General features: G+C 38.9%; 1 protein-coding gene across 2 annotated transcripts; it reads left to right on the forward strand.

Annotated features, from left to right (window-relative positions):
- The first annotated feature begins 503 nt into the window (after positions 1–503).
- Positions 504–26933, forward strand: LOC124167789 (signal transducing adapter molecule 2). 2 transcript variants are annotated; one of them, XM_046545810.1, is made up of 11 exons: positions 504–993; positions 1456–1616; positions 5734–5991; positions 6454–6532; positions 10045–10248; positions 13969–14085; positions 21332–21440; positions 21847–21920; positions 24173–24399; positions 25403–25608; positions 26256–26933. In XM_046545810.1, the coding sequence occupies exons 1-11, from the start codon at positions 951–953 to the stop codon at positions 26347–26349; spliced, it is 1572 nt and encodes a 523-aa protein (XP_046401766.1). In that variant the 5' UTR covers positions 504–950; the 3' UTR covers positions 26350–26933. The 2 variants fall into 2 exon arrangements, with proteins under 2 accessions (XP_046401766.1, XP_046401767.1); XM_046545811.1 differs by lacking the exon at positions 504–993 and adding an exon at positions 1210–1370.

Genomic DNA, 26933 nt, shown 5'->3' on the forward strand with positions numbered 1-26933 from the left:
AATGACACTGATTTTCTCCCCATGTGAGCCTCGGCTTTCAGGCGTTGCTCCGCGTTGAGTTGTCCATGGGCACGCGGAAGCACGCCCGAAAGCCGAGACTCGTATGGAGAAACGCCGTGGAAACCGTAGATCTAATTCGTTCTTCCCATGTATCAGCGCCTGCTCCCAGAGATTCCTTAAAAAACTTTATCAAGGGGGGAAAAGAACCTAATGAACAGTATCCTCGGCCCGAAAATACCTCCCTGCATTAACAAAAGCTGTTTGAATTGGAATGATAAAACCAATATGTATCTCAAAATCGCCGATTTATCTTCCCACGAAGATGGATAAAAATCTCCTATTTTACAGAATTCAGGACGTAAACGAAAATATTTTATCAGTTTACTAATATCGGCCCTTGCGAATGCAGCGCCAGGTCAGTGAGATTTAAACATAGAGATACCTCTATGGATTTAAAGTCCGGTTTGTGTACATAGAACCAGACCATGTAACAAATGAGGGAGTCATAGCGTAATCTTATCCGTCACAATTGTAAATTCATGACGTAAGAATTTCTTTTCCGTGGTAGGGTTATTATGTGCGCTAATATTTTCATGTAATCAATGAGGTGACCGTTGTATCAAAGCTATTGTAATCTGCAATTCTTCCACTAATTTATTTGCTCGTAGATGGGTCGCTCAATTCCATATTGAGCCGTTCGGTGTGAATCACTCGCGAAACTGGTTGGTCTTCGAAAACATCTGATTCATAAGATAATGAAATTAAGCACGTCGGCGACAGCATTTTAGTTTCTTCATCACAAATGGTGTGAAGTTGAGCTTTGTAAACTTCTTAATCTCCAGTTTTTCGTGGATACATAAGTTACACTAATCTGTGCCTTTGTTCATATGGGAATCCCATGCAAATACTGTAAGTGGACATCAGTATTGTGAGAAGAAGCAAGACATAGGATGGGGTTATTTTCAAATTCTTCTCCGTTTGATGGAGATGTTGGTTAGTATAAGTTATTAATTTCTTCTTCATTTCCATGACTACGATAGATATTGCTGGATGTCATTTTTTTAACGAGTGCTTGCAAAATTTCTTTTAACATCATTTTTAGAACATAGCCTTGAGCTATAAAATATTAATTTCATTTAATAAATCCTTTGAGGGCTATAGTTAGTGTAATTTTTGTTGTCAAAATTTTATGATTTTTTGGCTTAAAGATTAAAGAATGGATGATGAGCTCGTCCTTCTAATTAATCCTTCAAAGGAAACTTAATTATTATGCCCAGCCCTTCTCTTGACTGAAAATGTTCTCTTAACAACTCTAAATATCGACTAGTGCGACAATTGTCAAATACTTAAGTTCGTCTTAAGTGCTCTTTGTCAGTAAATTCAGAGTCCTATGTACAGCCAATTTCCATCGCACTGTGAATTTTATATGAAGATTTACGTCCAAATTTATTTCAGAAAAAGCAACTGACGAAAAAAATACAAAAGAAGAATGGGGCCTGATAATGGATATCTGCGACAAAGTGGGATCCTCTCCAAATGGACCCAAAGACTGCCTTCGTTCCATTGTTAAACGCCTGAACCATCAAGACCCTCATATTGCAATGCAGGCTATTACGGTGAGATATGTGATAGAGAATTCCAAATCAATTGTGCAGTGGCCTATGAGCAACGGTTTCTGGTTAATTTAAGCCAATTAAGAGCAACATCATTCCATAAATCCTCCCTCGATAATTTCTAATATTTTATTTATAATTCTTCCTTAGTGCGTTGAACTGGTCACCTAATGTAATTTTTACTAAAAACTGAAGGAACAAGTGACTTTGTACGCAGTCACGCGCACGGGTGCAAAGTTTTGTGTTTGGTGTATTTAATTTTTACTGATAAAGAAAAAATTATGGATGGTATTTTTAGTTTCGGTCCCGAGAAAGAGCTTGATAGCTTGAGAGGAAAATTGATGATAAGAATAGCTTTCTTGTTATCATCAATTTTGTTCTTTGGATTGAAGGTGTGTTTCTTCCGATTGGATTAATCAAATAACTTTGTAGATTAAAATTTTTGAATGGTATTTTTGTGTCTTTTTTTCCCAATACCGAAAGTGTAAATGTAATAAAAGAAAGCGTAGGCTCCCATAGAATCCAATTTGAACTAGGCTTACTTGAGTAAATGTAAGTCTAATAATTCTTTCATGATATGGACGAATGAAAATAAATTTGGTAACCTGTGCAGTTGGTTTTTTTTACCACATAGCTTTCAACATGTGAATAGCATTGCCTCAAGGGCTGTATACAATAACTGACATCTCTTTTTTATCTAAGATTTTTGAGTTGTGGGGATGTAGAAATATTGGAAGTGCATAGGGGCAGGTTTTAGGAAAGTCTTCGTTTCTAAAGTCACTTCTGTCTAGTACGAAAAAGTTTTAGCCATGACCACCATGGCATTGGTAGGAGAAAGTGCTTTAATGTTGTCATTCAAGAATCAAGTGACCAAATATTTTTTCCTCTTTTCGGACATTTCTAATAGTTCGAAAAAATCATCTAACAGCAGATTGTTACAGATTGGTTGAAAAAGGCCTCATTAAGAAAATCCGTGAACCCTGGGGCATGAGCAGGGGTGAGGTGGCCCCCTAAAAGATGCTTGTACATTTTTGTGAGTAACTCGAAAACTGATACATCTTGCAGAAACAACTTGCAGAAGAAGAAAACATCTTGCAGAAGGGTGTTTAAAGGTGTTCATGTACCCTTAATTCAAGAATCATCATTTTAAAGTAAAGAAGTCTTATAAATCAATAAAAATCTGCATCTAAAGCTGTGCAGTAAAGATGTTTGAAAATTTTATGCATCTAATATTATGGAATTGCCTTCATATAATTAAATAATTGAATTAAGGATTTAACCTCTGGAAATCTCATTGTAAAGTCCGTGAATTGCCGATCAGAAATATTTAGTGTTCAAAAGTTAAAAACTGGAATTTGTCAGTATTTAATCAAATGTCTTTGCATGTATCTCTGTTTAGTGCATAGAACAGTAATCCAGTAATAAATATGAATTAAATTTTTCCCTTGGATTAGCATTCATGATTACTATTTTTCTACCCATTTCTTCCCTGTTATATTCCCTGCTGAATGCAATTTGAGTGCCTTTTTTAAGACATCGGGTTTAGTCTTGTTGAAATGCTGGTGCATAACTTCATAACTGCATTTATTTGTTTCACCACATTTTTTTTTAATATTGGCAATTGCGTACCTTCCTGAACAGAAAATCTTGGCACCCCAAAACCAAAAATTTTCTCAGTTCTGAATTGACACCAAATTGGCAATGCATTTGAATGTTACCCCTGATGCAAAGGACAGCAAGCACTCCATGCTTCAAACAAGAGCTTTCTTCCCTGCTGATCGAAACAGTTTTGAAGCCCATTTTGACCTGCAATTTTTATGTTGGGTCTATGCAGAAACTTTCAACTTCCATGCAAGTGTGAATTCTTCATTCAGTTGAGGAATTAAGTTTTCTGAAGCCCTCCTTTCCTCTGCAGAAAGTTGCATTGTTGTGCATATCCTGAGGCAGTTTGCTTACCTTTTATGCATCTCTTTTGAATGAACTACTTTGGTTGAAGTCTTCAGACATCCCGGACATTCATAAATCATTGAAATGTGAGATGGCTCAAAGAAAGGAATTCACCCCTGCACCCTGAATGTGTGAAATTCACACACCTGTGTCTAAGTTAAAGATGAGCTCTATCCACATCTATTCAAACAAACCTTTGGGTTCAATCCTTTTGGTGAATAATGCGTATTTGTGTTTTCTGTAAATTCCTCAAGTTTTCATCGCACCCTGATCTTGTTGATGTGGCCCTCTACAGCCTCAATCATCATCAGCCTGCCCCTTGCTAAGTTAAGGATATCAATGCATCATCAACAGGAACAGCAATTCAGCATGCATTGGAAAAGGAAATAAGCCTAGAAAGCCCAAAAAAAGAGGTCTCATTTAATTCATAAATTACTAATGATGGATCTTGAGATTATTTGTAGCTTAGAGGTCTTCAACATCTCATTTGTGAACACAGCAAATTTGGAAGAGCAATGATTCAGTGACCCAGTCTTTGGAGAAATAATGCATCAGCAAGTTACTTCCTTTTATTCCCTTCCAGGTTGTTGCATTTGCGTTGAATTGTTTTTGTTTGATTGATGGGTGGTGGGGAGGGAGAAAAAGGGGGGTCAATGCCTCGTCTGGAGGCATCACCTTATTAAACTATTCTTGAACGGCAGGAAAGAAAGCCATCATTTGACAGTCAGTGGTGGATGTTCGTTGCAGTGAGGGCAAGGGTCATATGCATTGTGAAAAGTGTCTTGAAATACTTGAGGAACTTTAAATTGAGCTGTAGTCCCTCCCTCAGGAAAATGACATCTTCAGTTAATTGCATTGTTAACTCAATGGAAAGTTTTCTTTTCTTCCTTGACTTACGTTTGTGATTTAATTAATAGAGCTTGACTAAAAGTCTCACAAATTTTTGTAAAAGTGGGACTTTAATGCTTTTAATTGTAAATCCTCGCCAATTTCATCGTATAAAACATTTTTATTAACTTTTATCAGAGACTTTTTCAGTGTGCAAGGACTTTTTATAATTATAAATGACTTGTCTGGGACTATTTATTTAATCGCCATGCCTAAGTTAATGCATATTTGATGTGGTGATCACTTTGGTTCATAACAAAATGCTCCTGCGGAACCAATCGCTTCATGCAAAACTTCTTTAGATGTGATCTTGAGTGTGAAATCCCGAGGAAATTTTCAAAGCCCTTCATTTGATTTGTCTCATAATCAAGAGGAAATAATCTCTCCTCTTTCCACAACTATGCCTGCTAATAAATGGATGTAGTATATTATAGGAAAATTTTTAATTGATTTGGCTCTTTACTTTGTGATGAAGGTGATTGATCAGATAGCTGATGGACACCTGTAAAGCTCTACTAAAGCAATAAAAAAAGGCGAAAATTGTGCTTGCAGTGTGAATTGCATGATCACAAAGGACTAAATGTTTGATTGAATTTTGGATTGGTGGAAAATTTAAAAATTGCATTTTTTTTCAACTATGTTTTTGGACTGATTTTTTTGATTTATAGATGCTCATTGGATACCCCATGAAAAACAAAATCATGATTTCCTGTGTTTCCTAATGCTCATGACTAGAGATTTTGAGTGACATGGCTGTAATTCATAACATTCATGATTTACTACACTTCCAACTTTGCTGTTTACCATGCCAATTTTTACTAACTAAGTCACCTTTTAGGCTTGTTTTTACAATAAAATCCTCAAGATTTGCTGATATTTTTCAATCATGTTGAAGGTCAGGTGCATTTTATACAATATTTCATGTCCAATCCCACCCTCCCTATTGCCGATTTTCAACCATCACTTCTAGTTAGCATCAGTAGCCCTGAGAATGGGCAATGAGTCGTACCCCAAAAAGACAGATGGCTGCAATTTTCTTGCTGGGCTGCAAACCTGAGAAATTATATTTGTATATGCACTGTATTGCTTTATTTTGATGTGTCCTATACTCATGCAAAGTGTATTTTTATTTTGTGGATAGTGTCTGCTGGACAACATACATAGTTATTATCTTCAATGTGATTTGCTCAACAATACAAATGTGTATTAATTCATATTATTAACTCAAGAATGCAGAAGTCATCTATTTGCTGATTAGTTTTTTCCTTATCATTTACCAATGCAGCTGTTGGATGCCTGTGTCAACAACTGTGGCCATAACTTTCACCTTGAAGTTGCCTCCAGGGATTTTGAAAGTGAATTCCGTCGTTTGATTGGAAAGTGGCGAAGTACGCCTAGAGTGTCTGATAGTTTACGTCGCCTTTTACGCAGCTGGGCTGAGGGCGAGTTTCGGAGTGACCCTCAGCTAAATCTCATTCCATCACTCTACAACCGCCTACTCAAAGAGGGCCATGAGTTTCCGCCAGTGGATCGAACTACAACGGTATGTTGTGCACAATGCTTTTTTTAAGATGGGTCGGTTCCAATATCAGTTCAGTTCTTGCCATTGTTTCTTTGGACGTTTCTCAGTTCTTAACAAGCCTCATTTTCATTGCTTAATTTTTAACAGCTGTCAGTTATACTCACTAAGGTAATGTGAAAATTACCCAAAATAACCCATCAGGTTATCTCCAAAGTGATCAGAATAAGAACATCACTGTATTTGAAGTATGTAGTTGAAATTATGCTCTTGAATAATGTAAAAAAGATGTTCACAAGTATTATAGTGCTGTTTATTATTGGATTCAGTTTCCATTTTGGTTCTTAGCTCAAGAACCGGTGGAAACACGAACCAAAGAACCTAACCGATATATCCCCCATTTTTTTACAAGATTTCAGCATGATTAATGTAATGCTACTCATCAAAATTTTTGAAACAGCTTCATTTGTTGCTTGATACTTGCAGGAATCAAGCAGCAAGCCCCAGGCAAGGAGCTCTGATGTAGATGCTACAAGTCGTAAAGAAGAGGATGACCTGGCCAGAGGTAGGATTCAACATCAGTCAAATACAGTAAAATCCCGGTTTTACGAGTGCTCATAATCCCTCAGGAATAACTCGCAAACCAAGCGCTTGTTGTATTCAAAGGAGTTGAATAAACCCACCCAAGTCTCATAATCGTTTGTAGTTACAGTTTTTATTTTGTTTCAGAGGTATTTAACGAAGTTAAACTGGTAGAAAGTCATTATCAGGCACAATATTATTGAGTATCAACATATTTAAAGAAGGAAATGGGGAATTTTCATTTTTATAAAATAAATGATGGGTGTGAGATGCATTTTGGGGGCATTGGTTGGCTGCCAACTGTGCTGGCGCAGGGTTCTCTGCTCCTCGTTTTGGGCTGTCATGGGACCACTATCTGTGCATGGAACAACTCTCGCCAGCCGGACTGTAGTCTAAGGGTTTTTTGGATGGTGATTGCGATGATATAAGTATTTTACTTAATGTACAAAATCTTCAGTTCCTCTGAAAAAATAACCCTGGGCGGTTTACATACCTATGATAAAAGCACCGCATGGGAATGGATTAGCGAAGAAGCATATTCTGCGTCGTTAAATTAGGAGCGGGATATTTTTTTGACAGAGGAGTCTGTAAATAAGAGTTTTAATCATTGCCAAGAGATTCAAAGGATCTGGTGTAGGAAATAGCATTTTTTAATTGTGCTCGCAGAGTACATAGACCTTGAGGGTAACCCGCATCTAAGTTAAGCCAATCATTTAAACAAATTTTAGGGATTGCATGGAAATGCGTCACAGTTCTGCTAATATGATGTGAAACTTTGCAATATAATGAATGATATGAATGAAGAAGAGATAGTGAAGATTCACTGTGATTTGTCGCTAAGAGGAGGATTTCTGCTATCACCAGAGTAATTCTGCTTTTACAAATTTTTTACAATTGATGACTCGGCGGTGCTGAGTCCTCGCTCACTAACCTACGGTTGACTGTTATTTTACCGTCTTGGTCATAATAGTGATTTTCCTATGTGGCAATAGCTGACGGTGTCTTGATTGAACTACATTCCTATGTATAAATGAAACATCGAAATATTCATCACCGGATAGCATGCAGTGACATGTAACATTGCTGTAGCTTCCCATAAGTCGAAAGTCAATGTATGGGCACCGATCTAACTACGACAATGCGATTTCAAATTCATTACCTGACAAGGGAAAAGATGGAGGGGATTTCACTACAATGTAAGTTCCCACGCTTAAGACAAATCTATCTCTTGCAAAAAAGCGATACTCGTAAAATGCCGCACTCGCAAAACCGGGCTTCCACTGTAGATTATTGTGTCGTTGAGGTGTCCCATTTGTCAGGAAAGAAACAGAAAATGTCAGGAATTAGCTTATGAAAGGAGAGAACCTTAAATAAGGTGGGAATTTGCTGTATAATCAAAATTGACAAAAAAAGGGCAGGTGATATTTCTTTTGCTAGTCATCAAAATAACAACTTCAGACATTGCATTCCTAATCTTTTACCCAAATGAAAGATTTCTGGCTTTTCTGGCAGGTTGGATTTGGGCCATAGAGATAAGAATGGGAAAAAAGAGCAGGTGATAAGAAGGTTCGAATGTGCAAGTATGTTTTTCCCACAGTTTCGTGTGTATGCATGCTATGCCACAGAGAGGTTAAATGGATATCTCCTTGGGACTTGCAAATCACTGTATGCTATTTGTTTTGCCTATGTACACCCATGTCTCGTATAGCGCAAGGGATGCGTTCCTTGGGGTCTTTGCGCTATACGAATTTGCGTTATACGAGAGCGTTTTAACATAGGGAAGATAGGGATGCGTTCCTAGTAGCATAGATCTTGGGTATTGAATTTCTTCTAAAACATCTATATTCCCATAAAAAGCCTTAGAAAATGTTATTTCTATAAATATTTATAGTTTAAAACATCTTTAAAGATAGTATTCACGCATTCAAAGACTTTTATTCACGTTAAAAAAAATTCTTACGTGCTTTCGAAATTCCGTCCTGTCGTGCGGGTGGGCTAACATCTGCTATCTCAGGGAATCGTAATGCGTTGCCGGCAGTTGACGATTTTTCAAACTAGTCTAAAAACAACTATTGTGTCACCCAGGCCCTTTTGTCGCTCATCGAAATGACAGGAAAATGCTACTTTAAATGCCATTTCATAGCCAGCGGAGTTTATGAATGATAAATCATTTTAATTTGAAGTCCTCCGAGTCATTAGCAGCTACGTGAAACAGTCTTTAAATGCCTTGAAACCTGACCCAGGTTTTCCTTCCCTGAAAATGAATGAACGAGAATGCATTCTTTTCCAAAAGAATATCGTCTCGTCAACAATAAAAACTAGTTGAGGGGGAAAGGAGCCACTTTCAATAACAGCTTGGAGTTCATTAGAAAATGTTGTGGTGGCTGCGCTATCAACACTTGCAGATTCACCTGATATCGCCGCACTGAAAATACCTGCTTGCCGTTTAAATTCTGGAACCAACCAGAGCTTTCACTAAATGTCTCGGAGCGATTACCACTCTCGTCTTTTTGTACTGATTCACCATGAACTTTCCGTATGTGTAGACCGCTTGGTTGAAGTTAGTGCGGCTGAGGTCACTGATATTTTAGCTTCGTCTTTATTCAGAATAAGGCATCGTGAGTTTAAACTTCTGCGCAATATCGCTTTGACACTCTCCATTTTCAAAGCAATTGACCTCTCTCAAGTCCTCTTCTATGTTTATGGTTTTTCTTGATAAATTCTTGATTTTTCTACACGCATTCCTATTTTTTGCCATATTCTCTTGGTTTTTACTCTGTATGGCTCTATCTAAATCACCTTCTTCTGCTGAACTGTATTCCTGAGACGCAGAAGGCCTAAGACTGCGGGGAGGGAACGAAGCCATTGTGTTTGAGACTCTATAGCGGACATTTTATGTGTCGATGCTATTCATGCGCAACTCGGCCACCGCTCCATTTCTCCCCCGTGAATACCGATGACCTTGAAGGCTTTAGCGTAGACACTACGTGGAAGTCAATCGCCCGGTAACCTACGACGGCAAAAATACGTCTCAAATCGTATTGCTGAAAAAAAACTCATATCCACTAGCCCCACGCTTAATTAACGATCTAAATTATTTATTATCATTCTGTTAAGGAGACGAGATAAATCTTCGGTAGGCCGGCTATCTGGACCCAATGACGAGTAATACTTTTGGCCATTGCACAGCAATGAATTTCGATTAATATATGAACAAAAAAGAAGATTTGAGGCAAGAAATAATATTAATATGCGTAAATTGATAGAAATTTCGTGTGTACTTAGCGCAAGTTCACGTTTTATCACGAGAGCGTTTAAGATATGTGATTAGGCTACACTGCGTTGTAATGTTTCCCCGAGGAACGAATTTGCGCTATATCGAAATTGCGCTAATCGAAATTGCGCTATACGAGACATGGGTGTACTCTGGTAATTGAGTACATTCCTTGGTCATGGGCCTATAATCAATGGAGACAACCACTCTTGAACCCTCAGCCATCGAGCTGTCCCTCAAGGAATCCCGCCCATCGCAGACTGTCGTCTCATCGTCTCCCCCTCGTGGCATCTACCCTTCGGCCGTTGCTCCTGGAAGGTCATCCCCCACGCTGCCAAGTACTTCTTCGCCCGTTCGGGTTCGAGCCCTCTATGATTTTGAAGCAGCTGAAGACAACGAACTGACTTTTGTGGCTGGAGAAATAGGTAAGTAAAAGGGTATACATAAAATGCCCGTATTAATCCTTGCTTTGGCAAATTATCGTCTTACTGGGGGTAGAGTGAATGATGTCCATGAAACCTTTTGTCAACACCTTTTGTTAGGTGCCAGGTTGGTTTTTTTAGTGGGGGTAATTCCATTTAAGAAACTTATAGAATAGAATATATATTTATTATGCTCTGGTGCCCTTGGAGCAAAACACAATTGATAAGTAAGAAGAAATTGGCTCACTGAAAAGCTCAATGGGCCTGTATATATATATGCCTAAGTGGTATACAGGCCAAATTTTGCCTAAAACTCCTCTTCTGACGTGAAGGTTGCGGCCAAACTGTCATTATCAGATATGAAACAATACGGTGGAATCCCGGAAATCGTGAAAGCAACTAGCTAATTATATTACGTATTTAATTATATCGACAAAAGAATGAATCATACGCATTGCGAATCTATGAGAATTCAGTTCCCTATGACCATGAAAGTTTGACCTTGATTTCTACAGGATTTGAATGGAAATCTTGTCCAAGCAGAAAGACCTTATCGTCTCTCGTAAATGGAGAGTGGGGGCAGTTCAATTCGGACAGTCACTCTTCTTCTAGATGCTTTCAGACTTTTATTTCCTTTCCTATGGAAGGCTATAAAATAAGTAGACTTATAGTTGAATTAGATTAAATTTTTTGAGTACCTGCACATCCCTTGTAACTGTTGAATATTTTCATACTAGTACATGCACAGTGCACAATGTAGATTTCTTTCGTTGACAGTTGGAAGCATGTGAAATGCGATAATGTCTTACTTGAGCTCCCGATTACATATGTATCTGGCTGCAGTTCATCCATGTTGTGGCTTATGGGTGTATGAGTTTTACACTTCTTCAATGTTTTCCGTGATCTTAATTTGCATTTTAATGTTAGGCTTCACTGGCTACAATAATGAAAATACATGAAATTAAAATGAAAGATTGGATTATCCGTGTTTTCCGATTGTTGGTGCTGCCTATCCCACCCCACCATGAGCCCATTTGGATATGCGGTGTCTTCATGGAAATGATGGCTTTATTTTATTTTTATGAAGAAATCCAATCCAATTTATGAAGAAATTTGGCCAATTCTTCAATGTCAAGAAGAATCGAGAGCTTCTTGACATTGAAGAATTGGCCAAATTGCATGCCTTCATGTATGGGGAAGATGAGATTTTTCATGTTTTCTTCTTGTTAATACACTAATCCTATTCAAATGATGCAAGTGGTCAGGGCAATCATTTCTCAAAATTTTTCATTCGCCATGGGGCCTCAAGTATATCCTCTTGCACTCCCCTCGTAGTGCCCATGAATTGTACAATGACTTAAAAGTTTGCTTCTAGTGTATTGAAAGATTCACTCTTCTCAAAAAGTCTGTCTAAGCATACCCTGTACAAAAATGTTTTTTAGAGAACATTTCTCTGAATCATAACGTTCTCTCAAATCAAATAATTTCTTTCATCAGGCCAACAAGTAGCAATACACAAAATCTAATCATTAATGTAATTAATAAATAAATGCACGTATCAAACTCAATAATATAAATATTTTAAAATGGATGTAGAACCAACCAGTCATAAAGTTTTTTCTTGTGTACATTTATGGGTATAAACTCATTCTTTACAAGGGAAGAAGGGAAGGAAGTCTCATGGCTATTATTTGATTATGAAAATCTTTGATATGGAATTTAAATATTTTTTTACTACAGTGGAACTTGGTTAGTACGTTCCTCCTTAGTACGTTTTCCTCCTTAGTACGGCGATTTCCCTCGGTCCCGGTACCATCCGAACAAAATACAGGTAAAAGAATTTGGTTAGTACGTTTGAAAAAATTGCGCTTTCCTGGTTAGTACGCTCAATTGCTTGCCGTGACGCAACCCGCAATTCGTTCTCTAGTGTCTTCTTAAGGGTCGCAAGTGTCTGAATTCATGATTTAATTTATTATTATTAGCCATTAACATTCTTCCATTCATTCCACATCTCTTTCTTCTACCGTAATTTATCCAGATGCATTTCTGAATTCTTGTGACGTGCTGAATAATAAAATGCGGCCATTTTTCGGGAATGTCTGACTATGAAAAACTACAGCCAATAAGAAGCCCCAATTTTCCCCACCCCGAGCTCTTCACCTTCTGTTGCCTTTGGAGCGCTTGGGAGTGCCCACTGCTGCGCACCAAGTTCGTGAGTTGGCAATTGTTGCTATTGCACGAGTTATCATGATGATGAAATGAGTCTTAACGGTATTAGACAATTCCCACATTATCTAAAGCATTGCTGCTCCATAAACTCGACATCGTGCGTATTTACTTGACTACTGTTGCGGGAGCAGACGATCCTCTGGATCTCCACGCGAAGCTTAGCTTAAAAATACTTGATCTCGGAAAGAAAGCAGACGACATTAGACAAATTTTGAAAGTAAATTTCAACTGTTTAATATAAAATTTTCTTGTAATTAAGTCGTAATCTAATAATCTTGCGTGTCATCAGTCGATATATCGATCGATTTTACAATCGAAATGGTATAATTCCAGAAGCGAATGTCTACGGCTGTTGCCGTAATTTGAAAGTCAATATAATTTTGCCCAATTTTTATGATGTTTAAAAAACCAGTTGACTTACTCCGGGTTGTTGTTATATTCTCCGAGTACGCTGTGAGAAAGAAAAATGACTTGTCTTCGCTTGTCTGAGCTTCACTCGTCCTCGTTCTGTAAATATATATAGGATAAATCACGGGAGATAGACGCCGTAATCATGGAATCTCCGGGATGTCCATGAAAAATTGCGATTTTTATTCAGAAAAGGGTTTGTTTTTCATGGTAGCGCTCATTTTCTTGATTTTAAATGTGAAAAGAGTTCAGGAAGGCGATCCTATGAGAACTACCGATAGTAATTGTAATTATGACGACTTTTTCACTGATTGCAATAACCCCGACTGCTATTATTTACTTTCCTCGTTAGTACGTTTTCGTGGTTAGTACGTTCATTTTTCATGGTCCCTTCAGAAACGTACTAACCAAGTTCCACTGTATATGATTTATTGCTATGAATATTGGTTCTAAGATTTAGTTAGGGCAAAGGATATTTTTTGTTAATAAAGAGTCGAATGTCAAAAAGAGATTTATAAAGTTGTGATTGATATCAAGTCGTTTGCAATATTCTACGTGGATGGAGTCAGTCATTATTCTTATGCATCTCTTTTGCAAGAGCAACAGTCCATGGAAACTTAATTGACATGCCTTAAACACTTATGTTCCTTGCATATTACACGGTTTCACCCGTGCGGGAAAACAGCACATGGTTTTAAATCGTGGCAAGTTGGTTTTCATATATGCTGGAGACAGCTCCGGCATGACTGAAACCGTCTAGTGTGAAATTATTCATTTATTTACGTGGATCACTAAGCAGAAAGATGATATGGTATAGCCATGTGGCCCCAGTGGCACTGGACGGCTACAATGCGGCTGAAAACCGTGCCCGTGTTTAAACCGTACAATGTGAAAGGTGTCGTAGACATCTTCAGTGGACGGGCAAAACCATGTAATGTGCAAGGTTACTAAGTCATTAGATCACATTCACAGTGTCTATTGGGCAAATAAATATATTATTGTTATTAATAAATTATTGTATTACTGGCTGTTTTGCTTCATGTGACAATGTTTCCTGTGTGATGGTGTAACCTTTGTTTTTTGCAGTGACTGTGTTGGATGACTCGGACCCCAATTGGTGGCGTGGTTCTAATCAAAGGGGAGAAGGACTCTTTCCTGCCAACTTTGTTACTAGGGATCTCTCAGAACCTGTTGGTAATACTGGTGAGCATGTGCAAAAATTAGAGATGGGTCGAATAGCAGATTTCTCAAACTCGAATATCGAATTCGAATATTAAATCATTGCTCGAATATTTGAATACTAAACGATGAATGCTGGAATGTTTGACTCGGTTGCCTATGCAGGAGGCAACACAAGATTTTGGGGAGTAATTTTGATTTCCTTAAAATGATTCGAACAGGAATTTAGCAGATTAATGAATAATTTAATTTTATGGAAACAATTGGGCATATAATTAATTCAACTAACATCGCTTTACCCCCACTACTGCTGCCAAGTGCTAGCTGACAATCTGAGGCATTTTGTAAAATACAAGCTCTTTTCCACCGGATTTTCTTCAATTATTTTCCGTCCATCTTTGGGAGTTCTCATGAGATAAGAAGATGAATTGGAATTGCTATCAGGGAGAAACCAAATATCCTGAGAAAATATCCCTTGGTCTGGGACTGTAACAAAAAATATTTATTGCACCACTCATAAATTGTAACTTGATCTATGTTTTCGGAAAAAAATACCGCATCAACTTCCGAGGTAGCTCTGCTGCTCATATCGAGTCTCGCCAGATTGCCTCCGTCCTATTATTTATACATTTATTTCCCCGCGTAAAATGCTTAAATAAAGTCAGAAATGCGTCTCGTTTGGTCTTGTTCTTTTTTAAATCACGCGCACATTACTAATACAGTAGATTCCGGTTAATTGGGACACATCGGGACAGGCACACTTTGCCCCAATTAAGCGAACTATCCTATACATGTACATAAAAAAACTTTGAAATGATAGAATTCTAGAATTCTTTGAAGAAGACTAAGGAATGGTTAATATGCAAACAACGTTTATTAAACAATTAATTTGTATAATAAATCAGCGAGATTAGTTAATTTATTAACATTTTAAAGAATGATATTAATCTTAGTTGAAAATATTTTTCACAGTCTCAGGCAATGCTGGATGAATGTCATTTACTTACTCCTATTGAAGAAAAGTTCACGGTTAATTAGTTAATAATATGTGATTCCTTAAATTCCTAAACATGCGAGTACTTTCATTTCAAATCGTATCTCCTCGTCCAAGGAATTTGTCTTATGTTCTCTGCAGCATTCTCGTCGTCCTCGTCGTACGACCCAAGTCGGCATGGAATACCAATGACGACCGTGGGATATCTTCATTGCCTTTTACATGAAGAAGAGTCGTAAACCTTTAATGAACCTCCTTGCATCCAGAGTTATCACTTAGCTACGTTCAGGTGCGATTTCATCTCCATCACCATCCTCACCTTCAGCTTCACTGTTGCCTGTGTAATATGGTTTCAGCAATATCAAGTTCACAGTTTTCATTGGTCCAATATTGCAGTGAATATTATCGAGCTCTTCATGGCTTGCTATGTGGCACAGTTTGGAGTTGAATACATTTACAGATTCTGCTGTAATGTTGAACACTGCACTGAAACTTTAGAAATCGCAATGAAAAAACAATTTTGAATTATTTGACCACGGGCCAGCTTTAAGCCAGAAACAATAATGCTTGTTGAATGTTCACCCTTGAGCTTAGCGCGTTGGCGGTGGATGATGATATCCGAAGGTTATCTTCTATAGATTCTAGAATATTATCTACTTATTTCCTATGGCAAAGTGTTCTCAAATTTTTAATGATCCCCTTATCCATTGGTTACTCCAAGGACGTTGTTTCCAAGCAGAAATTCCAACTGATAATTTTTTAACACACATTTTGGCAATTAGCATGTGCCGTACAGTTGTCAAGTACAAGAAGAACCTTTCTTGATTTCCATGCTAATTCTATATCCCCACTGGTCAATCATTGCGTAAAGAGACCCACTGTCATCGCTACCTTGCTATCGGCTTGGTACTCGGATGGTAAACTGCTTATTCTTAACCCTTTACAGCATTGAGGCTTAGCACTTTCCAGAATTGCTAGAAGAGTTTTTTTATCAGTTCCCGAAACATTTAAACAATACTAAACAGTGATGCGATCCATCGATTTTTTGAACCCCGTTGGTCCTACATGACTGTAATAAGAAGAACCATTAGGTGTTGCTCGGTATTACAGTCCCGTTTCATTGGCATTGTAAATGCCATCGGCGCAAAAATTCAGGAGTAACTTGGGCAGTTCGTTCAATTTTCACTCCTCAGCACTCACAACATCAGCACTTTTTTCTCCGTTAGCTCTCTTGAATTTTATTTCGTTTCTGGTCTTCCATCGAGATGCCAACCATCTGTTACCTTAAAATGGTCATGACCAAGTTTCAAAGCTAGTTCCTCTGACTTCTTATTTAAAATTGGACCGCTTACACAAATCCCTCGATCGCTTACAATGGATTACCATTGATTTAAAGCATCCTCAACATCTGGATCCTTATGTTGACGCTTGCGTTTCATAGACGATGCTTGCTTTCCTTTGTGACTCCATTCCTCTCTTAGTTTATCCTGTTGCTTCAATAACTGAGCTATCGCCAATTTTGGCACCCCGGTAATATCAGCCAAACGGAGATGACTGAATTAGGATAATCTTTATTTTTGTCGAGTATAGCAAATTTCAGCGAATAAAAGGTCTAAACATGGCATATAATTCAAGAAATGGAGTGTCACTAAACTCTCAGAACTAAAACAATACCACTTATCCTAGGTTCACTTAGATCGTAGAGCACGAGATAAATCCCACCAAATATGCGCACCATTGAAACTGGTTTTAGACTGTTAGTTCACAGATGACTAGGTAGAAGTGAAGAGAAAAATGACTTTTGTGCATGCATAGACTACTGGGAGAGTAATGGGAAAAATAGAAAGGAACGAAGATTCGTAATTTTCCAATAGTGACTACTCAGTTGTATAGAGGAAAAGGAATTAAAAGGATAGATTTCATGAGTAAGTTGAATTTTGTTCAAGATGCTGCAAACAAAAAGCTCTTTGTGAGCGAAATTGTTCGCCTCGAACTGTCTCCTCTGCTCAAAATCAGCCTGTAATTCCTAGAAATTGGCCCGTACTCGCTCTTACACCCTCACCACGGGTGTCATCAGTTCTTTCTAACTATCCCGGACTCATTCTATCACCTATAGCCTGCCACAGTAGTCCTCTCCTCTTGAACACATCACTACATTGAATGAGGTCTCATGGTCGGGAAACGGAATCCTATTCCTCACACGGATGGTATAAGAACAAGAGTTTTAAGATTAAGGCAAGAATAGGTACACTTGAGAAAAATAAGACTAAATTAACAAAGGAAGATATAAAAAACGGTATTCTGATACGAAAAAATTTTAATTTCGTCGCGAGCATAGAGTCAATATCGCCGACTCATGGCCCAATAAAGCGGCATGCTGTCCCAATTAAGCGGAGAAAACTCTGGGGTATTCTTGAATTGGATTCGGTTCTTCAAGATTTGCCCCAATTAAGCGGCTGCCCCAAGTAACCGGTGGACCTATTAACCGGAATCTACTGTATTTCAATCCAACAAAGGTGTAATATCAATTGCCAAAAGTCATTGTAAGACACCTTTGGGGCTAATAGGTGATTCATGCAGCAATTGACCTCCAGAAACTGGAAACTTAGAAGCAGGTAGGCTGAATAAGGTCAGTGGGTGAGAAAAGGAGGGGGGGGGGTGCGAAACATTTCTTTTGTTCTCGTGTAACTTGATATTTTTTCCGAAGCTAAGGTCTTCGTAATATGATCCCTGCGTGAGCTGGGACCTTTTTTTTATTTCGTAGAAGAGGAAAGCCTTAGGCTAGTGCTGAATGGAGGGGGATAGCGGATCTTGGGAAATGCGCTAATGTAACTATCCCACGGTACTCATGCAGCAGTTGACCTCCAGAAATGGGGAACTTTGAAGCAGGTAGGCAGAAAAAGGTCAGTGGGTTAGAAAAGGGGGGCTTGAGACTCGTCTTTATTTTTCTCGTGTAACTTGATATTTTTTTCGAAGCTAAGGTCTTCGTAATGTGATCACTGTGCGAGCGAGGACCTTTTGTTTGATTTCAGAGAAGAGGAAAGCTTCAGAGTGGGTGAGGCGAGTGCTGAATGGAGGGGGATAGCGGATCGTGGGAAATGCGCCAATGTTACTATCCCACGGCACTGAGTTTCTCCCTATGGTAGTTCCATCTCCTGGAAAAGATTCAAGAGTGCCTGTCCTTATTAGCCATAAATGACACATGGTAAACACTTTGTCTAATTTATACGAAACCTGCGCGAGCTGGGGCCTTTTGTTTTATTTCGAAGAGGAGGAAAGCGTCGGAGGAGGGGCCGAGGGCTGATGGATGGAGGGGGAAGCGGGTTGTGGGAATTGTGCTACGTAGTTACTATCCCACGGCACTGAGGTTTTCCTGGTGGAGGACACCGGGGATTTTCAGATTTTTTTACCCGGATCAATTTAGGTTCCCCACGTCGAACTCTTTTCACAGCTCTAACCCACGAATTTGATGTAGTTCGTCAATTTGCCTAAAACGGCGCTGCATGCACTAAAAGACTAGAGTTCTCTACATTTTTCCGAGTCAACTACCAACAACGTGCGTGCGACAGTGTACGACGCGAAATTCATAGTATTCAAGGTACTTAAGGCGGTACTTTTCGCATGACTATTCGAGACCTTGAATATCGAATACTTTCAAGTATTCAAGGTATTCGAGTATTCGCGGATACTATTCGCACATCTCTAGCAAAAATCATTGCTTAAATATCAATTTTTGTGATGATCGTAGAGATTAAAATACCATTAGTAGGACACCTTGTTTTTTGATTATTCGTTTAAAATTTCAGTTTTTACTAAATTTTATTTTATTTTGCTTTATTTACGACTTTTTCCACAATTTGGAAGGTATTGGATGAATTTGCTACTTGAAAAAAACTTAAGTTTTGTCGTTCTTTCATTGGGAAGGCTACAAGTTGACTTTTACCTTTGTCTTGAAAAGCTGAATTTTCTCCCTCTAGCCACATTGATTTCATGATATAGATCATTGTGGGTGATTTCCTTTCACACCTGCTAACTCAATTGCAGAGGAGATCATAACAAGTGTTCTATGTGGTAGATCTTTTTCTTGGGGTTTTCTTTGTCCCTTTTTTAAATAATATTGTGAGATTTTTATTTACCACCATCTAAGAGCTATAGTTGATAGTATCAAGGGAAGCAGACAATAGTAATTGGTGAAATGGCACCCCTCAACTCTAAGTTATCATCAATAATTCTTGCATTTTCGCGTATTTCATTTTTATAACTTCACCCATGCCTCGCCTAGCACAATTGCGATATAGCTTAAATTCATTCCTCGGGGTAATGTCCCAATGCTGCTTTGCAAATTGACTTCCCCGTAAAAGGTCCAGCTTAAAACCTTCAAGGTCATTCATAGGGAAGAAAGAAGAAAAGGAGCGGGGGCCGAGTTGCGAATGAATAGTATCAGAACGTTAAAGGGTCTGAGAGAGATTCCCAAGCACATTGGCCTCTTTCCCTTCCAGCAGTTGTTCAGCTGTAGGAGGTGATTTTGATGGAGCTGTACAGAGTAAAAACCAATTGAACAATCACAAAAAATAGGAATGCAGATAGAAAAATAAAGATGCTATCAAGAAAAAGCATAAACCCAGGCGAGAAATTGAAAGTGATCTATTGCTTTGAAAACGGAGAGTGTCAAAGCGATATTGCATGTAAGTTTAAGATCACGATGTCGACAGTCCGCTCTATTTTTCTAAATAGAGACGAAGTTAAAACATCAGTGATATCAGCCTCATCAACTGTAGCCAAGCGGTCAATACTTACACAAATTTCATTGCTGGATAAAAACGGAAAGACTTCTAACTACCTGGATTTATCATAAAAGGTCAAATGATGTTCCTCTTTCACAGACAGTTATTTGTGCAAAATCTGTGGCTTTATTTGAATCTATAAAAGAAGATAGAGGTGGTGATTGATCCGAGACATCAAGTGGAGGCTTCGAGACAAAATGGCCTGGGTAGCACAAGAATTGTTTTAAGACTGGTTTGTAAATTTGTCCCCTGTCAGCAATGCATTGCGAACCCCTGAGCTAGCATGTTTTTTCCTGGATTAAACTATAAATGTTTATATAAATAAGGTATTCTAAGGTTAATAGGAATACATATGGTTAAGAGGAAATTCAATACTCAGCCACTATGCTACTGGGAACGCATCCCTATCTTCCCCATGTTAAAATGGTCTTGAATAATGCAAATTTGATTAGCGCAAGGAGGTATGGGGAAACCATCCCCTTACCGTCAATGAGTAGATAAGGAAAAACGTATTGGGATCATTTGCCCTTTTCTATTACATATTTTTATTTTGCTAGCCTTGTTAATTTAGAAAAAAGCGAAATATAATTTTATTTGTATTTGAGTGTGAAAAATGATGAAACCGCTTTTATTAGAAAAAAATCTCAGCCATAATCCATTTAGGGTCGTAGAAATGGTCACTGCCAGGGTCTAAGGGGTGTCAAAAGAGAAATGTGGCAACCAAACAATCGAAATATACATATATGTATAACATGATATCAGGCCAAACAGCATGCTTAATGCTGATGGTTATTTTTGATGCTGACAAAGCGATTGACGAGATCCTCAGATCCCTCTTGTCAACCTTATGACATACAATGACCACCGATAGGTCAAATGCTGCTGAAGCAAGGAGAATTGAGTTGGGGGTATTTGGACAACCAGGCTGTCAAATGCCAGAAGGGCAGCTAAGTCAGTGATAATGTCCTTAGATCACTATTGGTAACAATGTGACTTCTAATTTCCATGCAGATGTCAAAAATCTCTGAGGTTCATTTCATTGGATTGGGTGGAGAAACAGTTTGGCAAACCATAGGTTTTGCAGGGTGATACTGATGATGGCTTTGTCTTTAGGTCTCTATTGGTCATCATTAGACCACCAGGGATCATTCTAATAGCTGTCAGGAGTCATCTAAGGTCACCAAAGTCAGACAATCAAGAAAAAAATTGTGCCACTCCATAGGTTTTTAAAAGTTGGTCAATTCTAAGGCAAAGTTTGCCTATACATATTTATCCTCAGTTTAGTCTCACCAACGGTTTTAAACACTATCTGGAATGGTACCTGGGCCTCTTGCACCTGGGAAAATGGGCTGGTCCAATTGCCACTCAGTTATCGTGTCGAAAGAGTTGCTGATAACATTTTTGTCTTTGTAGAAAGCAGTGTACTAGTTTTCACTCTTCATTGTTCCTTTGGCTGGTTGCTGTGGTTGAAGAGAATTGATATTGCTTACAGGGGCGGAGCAGTCAAAGAAGTCGGTGCAGTTTGAGGAGGCGGTGAAAGTGAGGGTGTTGGAGAGGGAGCCAGAAGCTGAGGTGGAGATAGAGGAGGAGAAGATCGACAGGTGAGACACTCCCTCATCCATTGAAGGCCACGCATTCCTTTCTCTACCACTATTCCATGGTGGCTCGTAAGCATTCGTCTCTCGTAAAATTAGCTGTCATTTATTAAAGTATACCGGGACTAGCCACGGTGATAACTTTTTACGGAGTCACCCGCAATGCACAAACCACCTTGTCCGGTATAGTCCACATATTTCCACAGGGGAGAATGACACCTTGGTAGCTTAACTGGCTAAAGCACTCGGCCGGAAATCAAGGGATCCGGGTTCGAATCCCGGTCAAGGCGAATGATTTTTCCTCTGTGGGTTTTTTCGCACCATTAGCTGTCATATTATTTGATAAGGCGTCACCAATGCTTTGCATCATTTCTCTAGTCATCTCTAATGCATTCATTCCTTCACTCTCAAGGCTGTTGCACCTCCTCCATGAAGCTGATCCCAGTGAAGAGCGATCAGATCCCGAGGAGTTGGGAATATTGGAAGGTTAGAAAAATCCAAACATTGGCTATAATGTCCTTTGGTCATTTTATTTATTAAATATATTTATACTGATGAAATATTATTGAGCCCATTACACCCATGTCTCGTATAGCGCAATTTCGATTAGCGCAATTTCGATATAGCGCAAATTCGTTCCTCAGGGAAACATTGCAACACAGTGTAGCCTAATCAAAAATCTTAAACGCTCTCGTGATAAAACGTGAACTTGCGCTAAGTACACACGAAATTTCTATCAATTTACGCATATTAATATTATTTCTTGCCTCAAATCTTCTTTTTTGTTTATATATTAATCGAAATTCATTGCTGCGCAATTGCCAAAAGTATTACTCGTCATTGGGTCTAGATAGCCGGCCTACCGAAGATTTATATCGTCTCCTTAACAGAATGATAATAAATAATTTAGATCGTTAATTAAGCGTGGGGCTAGTGGAAAAGAGTTTTTTTTTTAGCAATACGGTTTGAGACGTATTTTTGCCGTCGTAGGTTACCGGGCGATTGCCTTCCAGGTAGAGAGTCTACGCTAAAGCCTTCAACGTCATCGGTATTCACGGGGGAGAATTGGAGCGGTGACCGAGTTGCGCATGAATAGCATCAACACATAAAAGGGTCCGCTATAGAGTCTTAAACACAATGGCTTCGTTCTCTCCCCGCAGTCATAGCCCTTCTGCGTCTCAGGAATACAGTTCAGCAGAAGAAGGTGATTTAGATAGAGCCATACAGAGTAAAAACCAAGAGAATATGGCAAAAAATAGGAATGCGTGTAGAAAAATCAAGAATTTATCAAGAAAAACCATTAACCTAGAAGAGGACTTGAGAGAGGTCAATTGCTTTGAAAATGGAGAGCGTCAAAGCGATATTGCGCGGAAGTTTAAACTCACGATGCCTTATTCTGAATAAAGACGAAGCTAAAATATCAGCGACCTCAGCCGCACCAACTTCAACCAAGCGGTCTACACATACGGAAAGTTCATGGTGAATCAGTACAAAAAGACAAGAGTGGTAATCGCTCCGAGACATTAAGTGAAAGCTCCGGTTGGTTCCAGAATTTAAACGGCAAGCAGGTATTTTCAGTGCGGCGATATCAGGTGAATCTGCAAGTGTTGATAGCGCAGCCACCACAACATTTTCTGATGAACTCCAAGCTGTTATTGAAAGTGGCTCCTTTCCCCCTCAACTAGTTTTTAGTGTTGATGAGACGATATTCTTTTGGAAAAGAATGCATTCTCGTTCATTCATTTTCAGGGAAGGAAAACCTGGGTCAGGTTTCAAGGCATTTAAAGACTGTTTCACGTAGCTGCTAATGACTCGGAGGACTTCAAATTAAAATGATTTATTATTCATAAACTCCGCTAGCTATGAAATGGCATTTAAAGTAGCGTTTTCCTGTCATTTCGATGAGCGACAAAAGGGCCTGGGTGACACAATAGTTGTTTTTAGACTAGTTTGAAAAATCATCAACTGCCGGCAACTCATTACGATCCCCTGAGATAGCAGATGTTAGCCCACCCGCACGACAGGACGGAATTTCGAAAGCACGTAAGAACTTTTTTAACGTGAATAAAAGTCTTGGAATGCGTGAATACTATCTTTAAAGATGTTTTAAACTATAAATATTTATAGAAATAATGTTTTCTAAGGCTTTTTATGGTAATATAGATGTTTTAGAGGAAATTCAATACCCAAGACCTATGCTACCAGGAACGCATCCCTATCTTCCCTATGTTAAAACGCTCTCGTATAACGCAAATTCGTATAGCGCAAAGACCCCAAGGAACGCATCCCTTGCGCTATGCGAGACATGGGTGTATATTGATGGTGTAGTGCACAGAAGCATTTTGTGTGATTTCCATCAGTGTGGGGCAATTCTTATCCAAAAATGTCAGTCTCTCATGTAGTTTGTTATATATAGACAATAATGGTTTATGTACAATAAATGATAAAAACATTAGTAACATATTATGTGATGATTTGATGGTACAAAAACATGAAGTATAAATTCTTGCATAAAAATGTTCCTCAACGAAATTTATTTCATTACAATTAACACTTCTGTACACATTGCCGTTGAAAAAATTTACGTATTAAGTATGCAATAATGAAAAACCTGGAAATTCTTAAAACTGTAGCCTTTTAAACTTTTTACTATGCTTTAACTTTATACTCTGATTGTTCCCCTAGTGTCTGAGTATTTGTCCATTGTGATGTTTGTTTGTTGATGTGGTTTTGCGCAGAGAGGGTGAACGCCATGGGGCCATTGATTGATGCGGAGCTAGAGCGTGTGGACAGGAAGCATGCGCACCTCACGCAGCTGAGTGCTGACCTGGTGGAAGCACTGAACCTGTACCACACGCTAATGCGTGAGCCGTCGCACCCGAAGCACCCGTTCCGGCCGCAGATTCACCCAGCCATGATGGTACACCAGCCACCGCATCCACAGCCCCCACCACCTCCCATGCCGGTAAGGAGCAGCGGGCCACTCTGTCTGAAACACTCCAGGGTTGAGGGTTCGTTCATTTTGGAGTGAGGAGTGGAATCCATCCTAGGGTATTTTTCAATTGGCGCAGTGTTTATTCCTGCCTGTCTTTTCCCGTCATTCCCTTCATTGTCTGCAAGCATTGTAAGAGGCTAGCAAAAATTGAAGGAACTAATGACCAAAATGGATTCAGTAGTAAAGTGCAGGGTTGTTTCTGATTGGGAAAATCAGAGATTACTAGTCAGATAGAAACGCAATCCTCAAGATTTTTTCTCGCAATTACTCGAATGTGATTTTTCTGGATCCCAAGATTTTTCTGAAATATTTCATGCACTTATGGATGTCATCACATATGCTCATTTGAAATTTGAAATATCACATGCTAATGTTTGGTCAGAATAACACAAAGTTTTGTCAGTACTGATAAATATTAGCATCAAAATTATTATAAAAAACACGATGCAATTTTTAGGAAATGGGGTTAGAAAAAATTTGCGGATGTTGCTGATGAAAAATTGCAATCCTGGTCTCTACCTTTTTTTGTAACTATGCTTGTTTTATATTGAATTACTTTGGGACCATTTGTGCCTGAGTGCAACAAAAATCTCCTTGGTTGTGTATTTGCGATATGAGAAATACATTTGATGATTGCAGATAATTCCTTTGAGAAAGCAAGCAGCATTGGTTGGGAATCATTGGGGCTGCCCGAACAGTGACATGTCCAAATAGTTCAATAAGTTTTTATCATCATGATGACCACCTGGAAAAGTTTTAACTTGGAAAATATATTTAAAAAAAATGAATATTTAGTAAATTTAATTGAAATCCTGATACTTCTTTTTAAATATGTATATGATTTTATGGAAATGACATATCCAGTTTATATCTCTTCTTGTGACTAAAAAATTTGGACTTTTCAAGTTCAAATATCGTTATATTCATTCGTAATACTGAGTCATAATAACTTCCTTTTTTTGTTGGTTTGCAGGGTGGTTATGAGACGGCAAGGCCTTACATTCCACCTCATCCTTCGGCTTTTGGGCCCACTTATGGAACTGCCATGCCTCAGGTCCCATTACCTCCTCATCATATGCATGCCAGCATGCCGAACATGCCATTCCCTATGGCCATGCCACCCATGCATTCTCAGGTCATGGATGGGCCTTCATCTGTGCATTTCCCATCGAACAACAGGTGAGTGCCTCTACATACTCAATCCTTCACATCTTCCCCTGACGTTAATCACTTTTAAAGAGGTCCATGAAATTTCCATCATGAAGTGATGTGGATTGCAACAAATTAAAATGAGTTCTAGTTTAAATGTTACCCTGATTACCTTCTTTTCGCAATATCTTCACAAAATTTTTAATATCTTCATTCATTAATCAATTACCTGTGGCTTGTAATTACATCTTGTCATTCAAACTTTGCATAAGGAATGAAAGGGAAGTGTAATTTTCAGCACATCAGTGACACCATTGGTGTCTAGTTGTTTGTTTCTTGTGTGTGGTTGTATGGTGTGTTTATGGTGAACTGCTATGCTAAATTGATGGAGGAAATAAAATCGTGATTTTTACACAATTTTTGGCAGTACATGTCAGAGTACTGTCCAGGACGGAAAAATTTTACTATCCAACTGAATCCCAAATTGGCAATACCACCGAACCATGCCTCCATGGAGAGCCTCCTCTCTGTGCTGGGAGAGGTTTAGCCTTTCTTCCATGCCTGATGGAAAGGGGTTAGAAACCCATGCAGGAAGGTGTTAAAGCTGCAGAAAAAAGTGTTTTGTGTCATGCAGTCCTTTGTCATTGGTCCTCAACCTCTCTCTCTTTTCTCCGCAGGCACACTTCAGATTACGGCACATTAATGCACCAGGAACCAAGGCTGCCAGTCCCCCACCAGGACGGATCGCTCCCGCGCGTGCCTCCCTCTTGAATGTTGACCCCTGCAAGCGCAGTCCCTTCCCTGCTCTTTCTTCCCCCCTCTCCTCCGCAATTCCCCCCTCATCCACCATGCAAGCATACATGTAAACCCCCAACCCCTTCACTCTCATGAGATATGCCACCCATTTGCCAGCAGCAGTCACAGCATGTGTTGGATCCCAGGGGAATACTCTCTCTTTGAGTTTACTCACTATGTATTGGTTTTAACCGAGTACATTGCCTGCAGCCCAGAAGCAGAGAGACATGTCAGGGAGTAAATTCCACTGTGCATCACATACTTTGTAGTCTTTGACCGCATGGGTTGGAGACGGTAAAGTACAGCATATATCCTTCTGCCACTGGAGGACCTCTGGAAACTCTGTGTAATGCATACACTTCTATCTTAAATGAAACTGGAAGAGAGGTTTGACTCTGTGCTTATGTTTTTATTCTATTTTGTTATCATATCACTAGTGGAAGTCTCTTTGTGTATTTGGAATTATTTTACCTTATTTATCATTGGCTGAGTTGTAAATTGGATAGAGTATGCTGATGTATATAATTTCTTGTTAATAAATGATTGAATTTAAATAATAA

Source organism: Ischnura elegans, chromosome 11 (genome assembly GCF_921293095.1).
Source record: "Ischnura elegans chromosome 11, ioIscEleg1.1, whole genome shotgun sequence".
In the NCBI taxonomy this organism is placed as follows: Eukaryota; Metazoa; Arthropoda; class Insecta; order Odonata; family Coenagrionidae; genus Ischnura; species Ischnura elegans.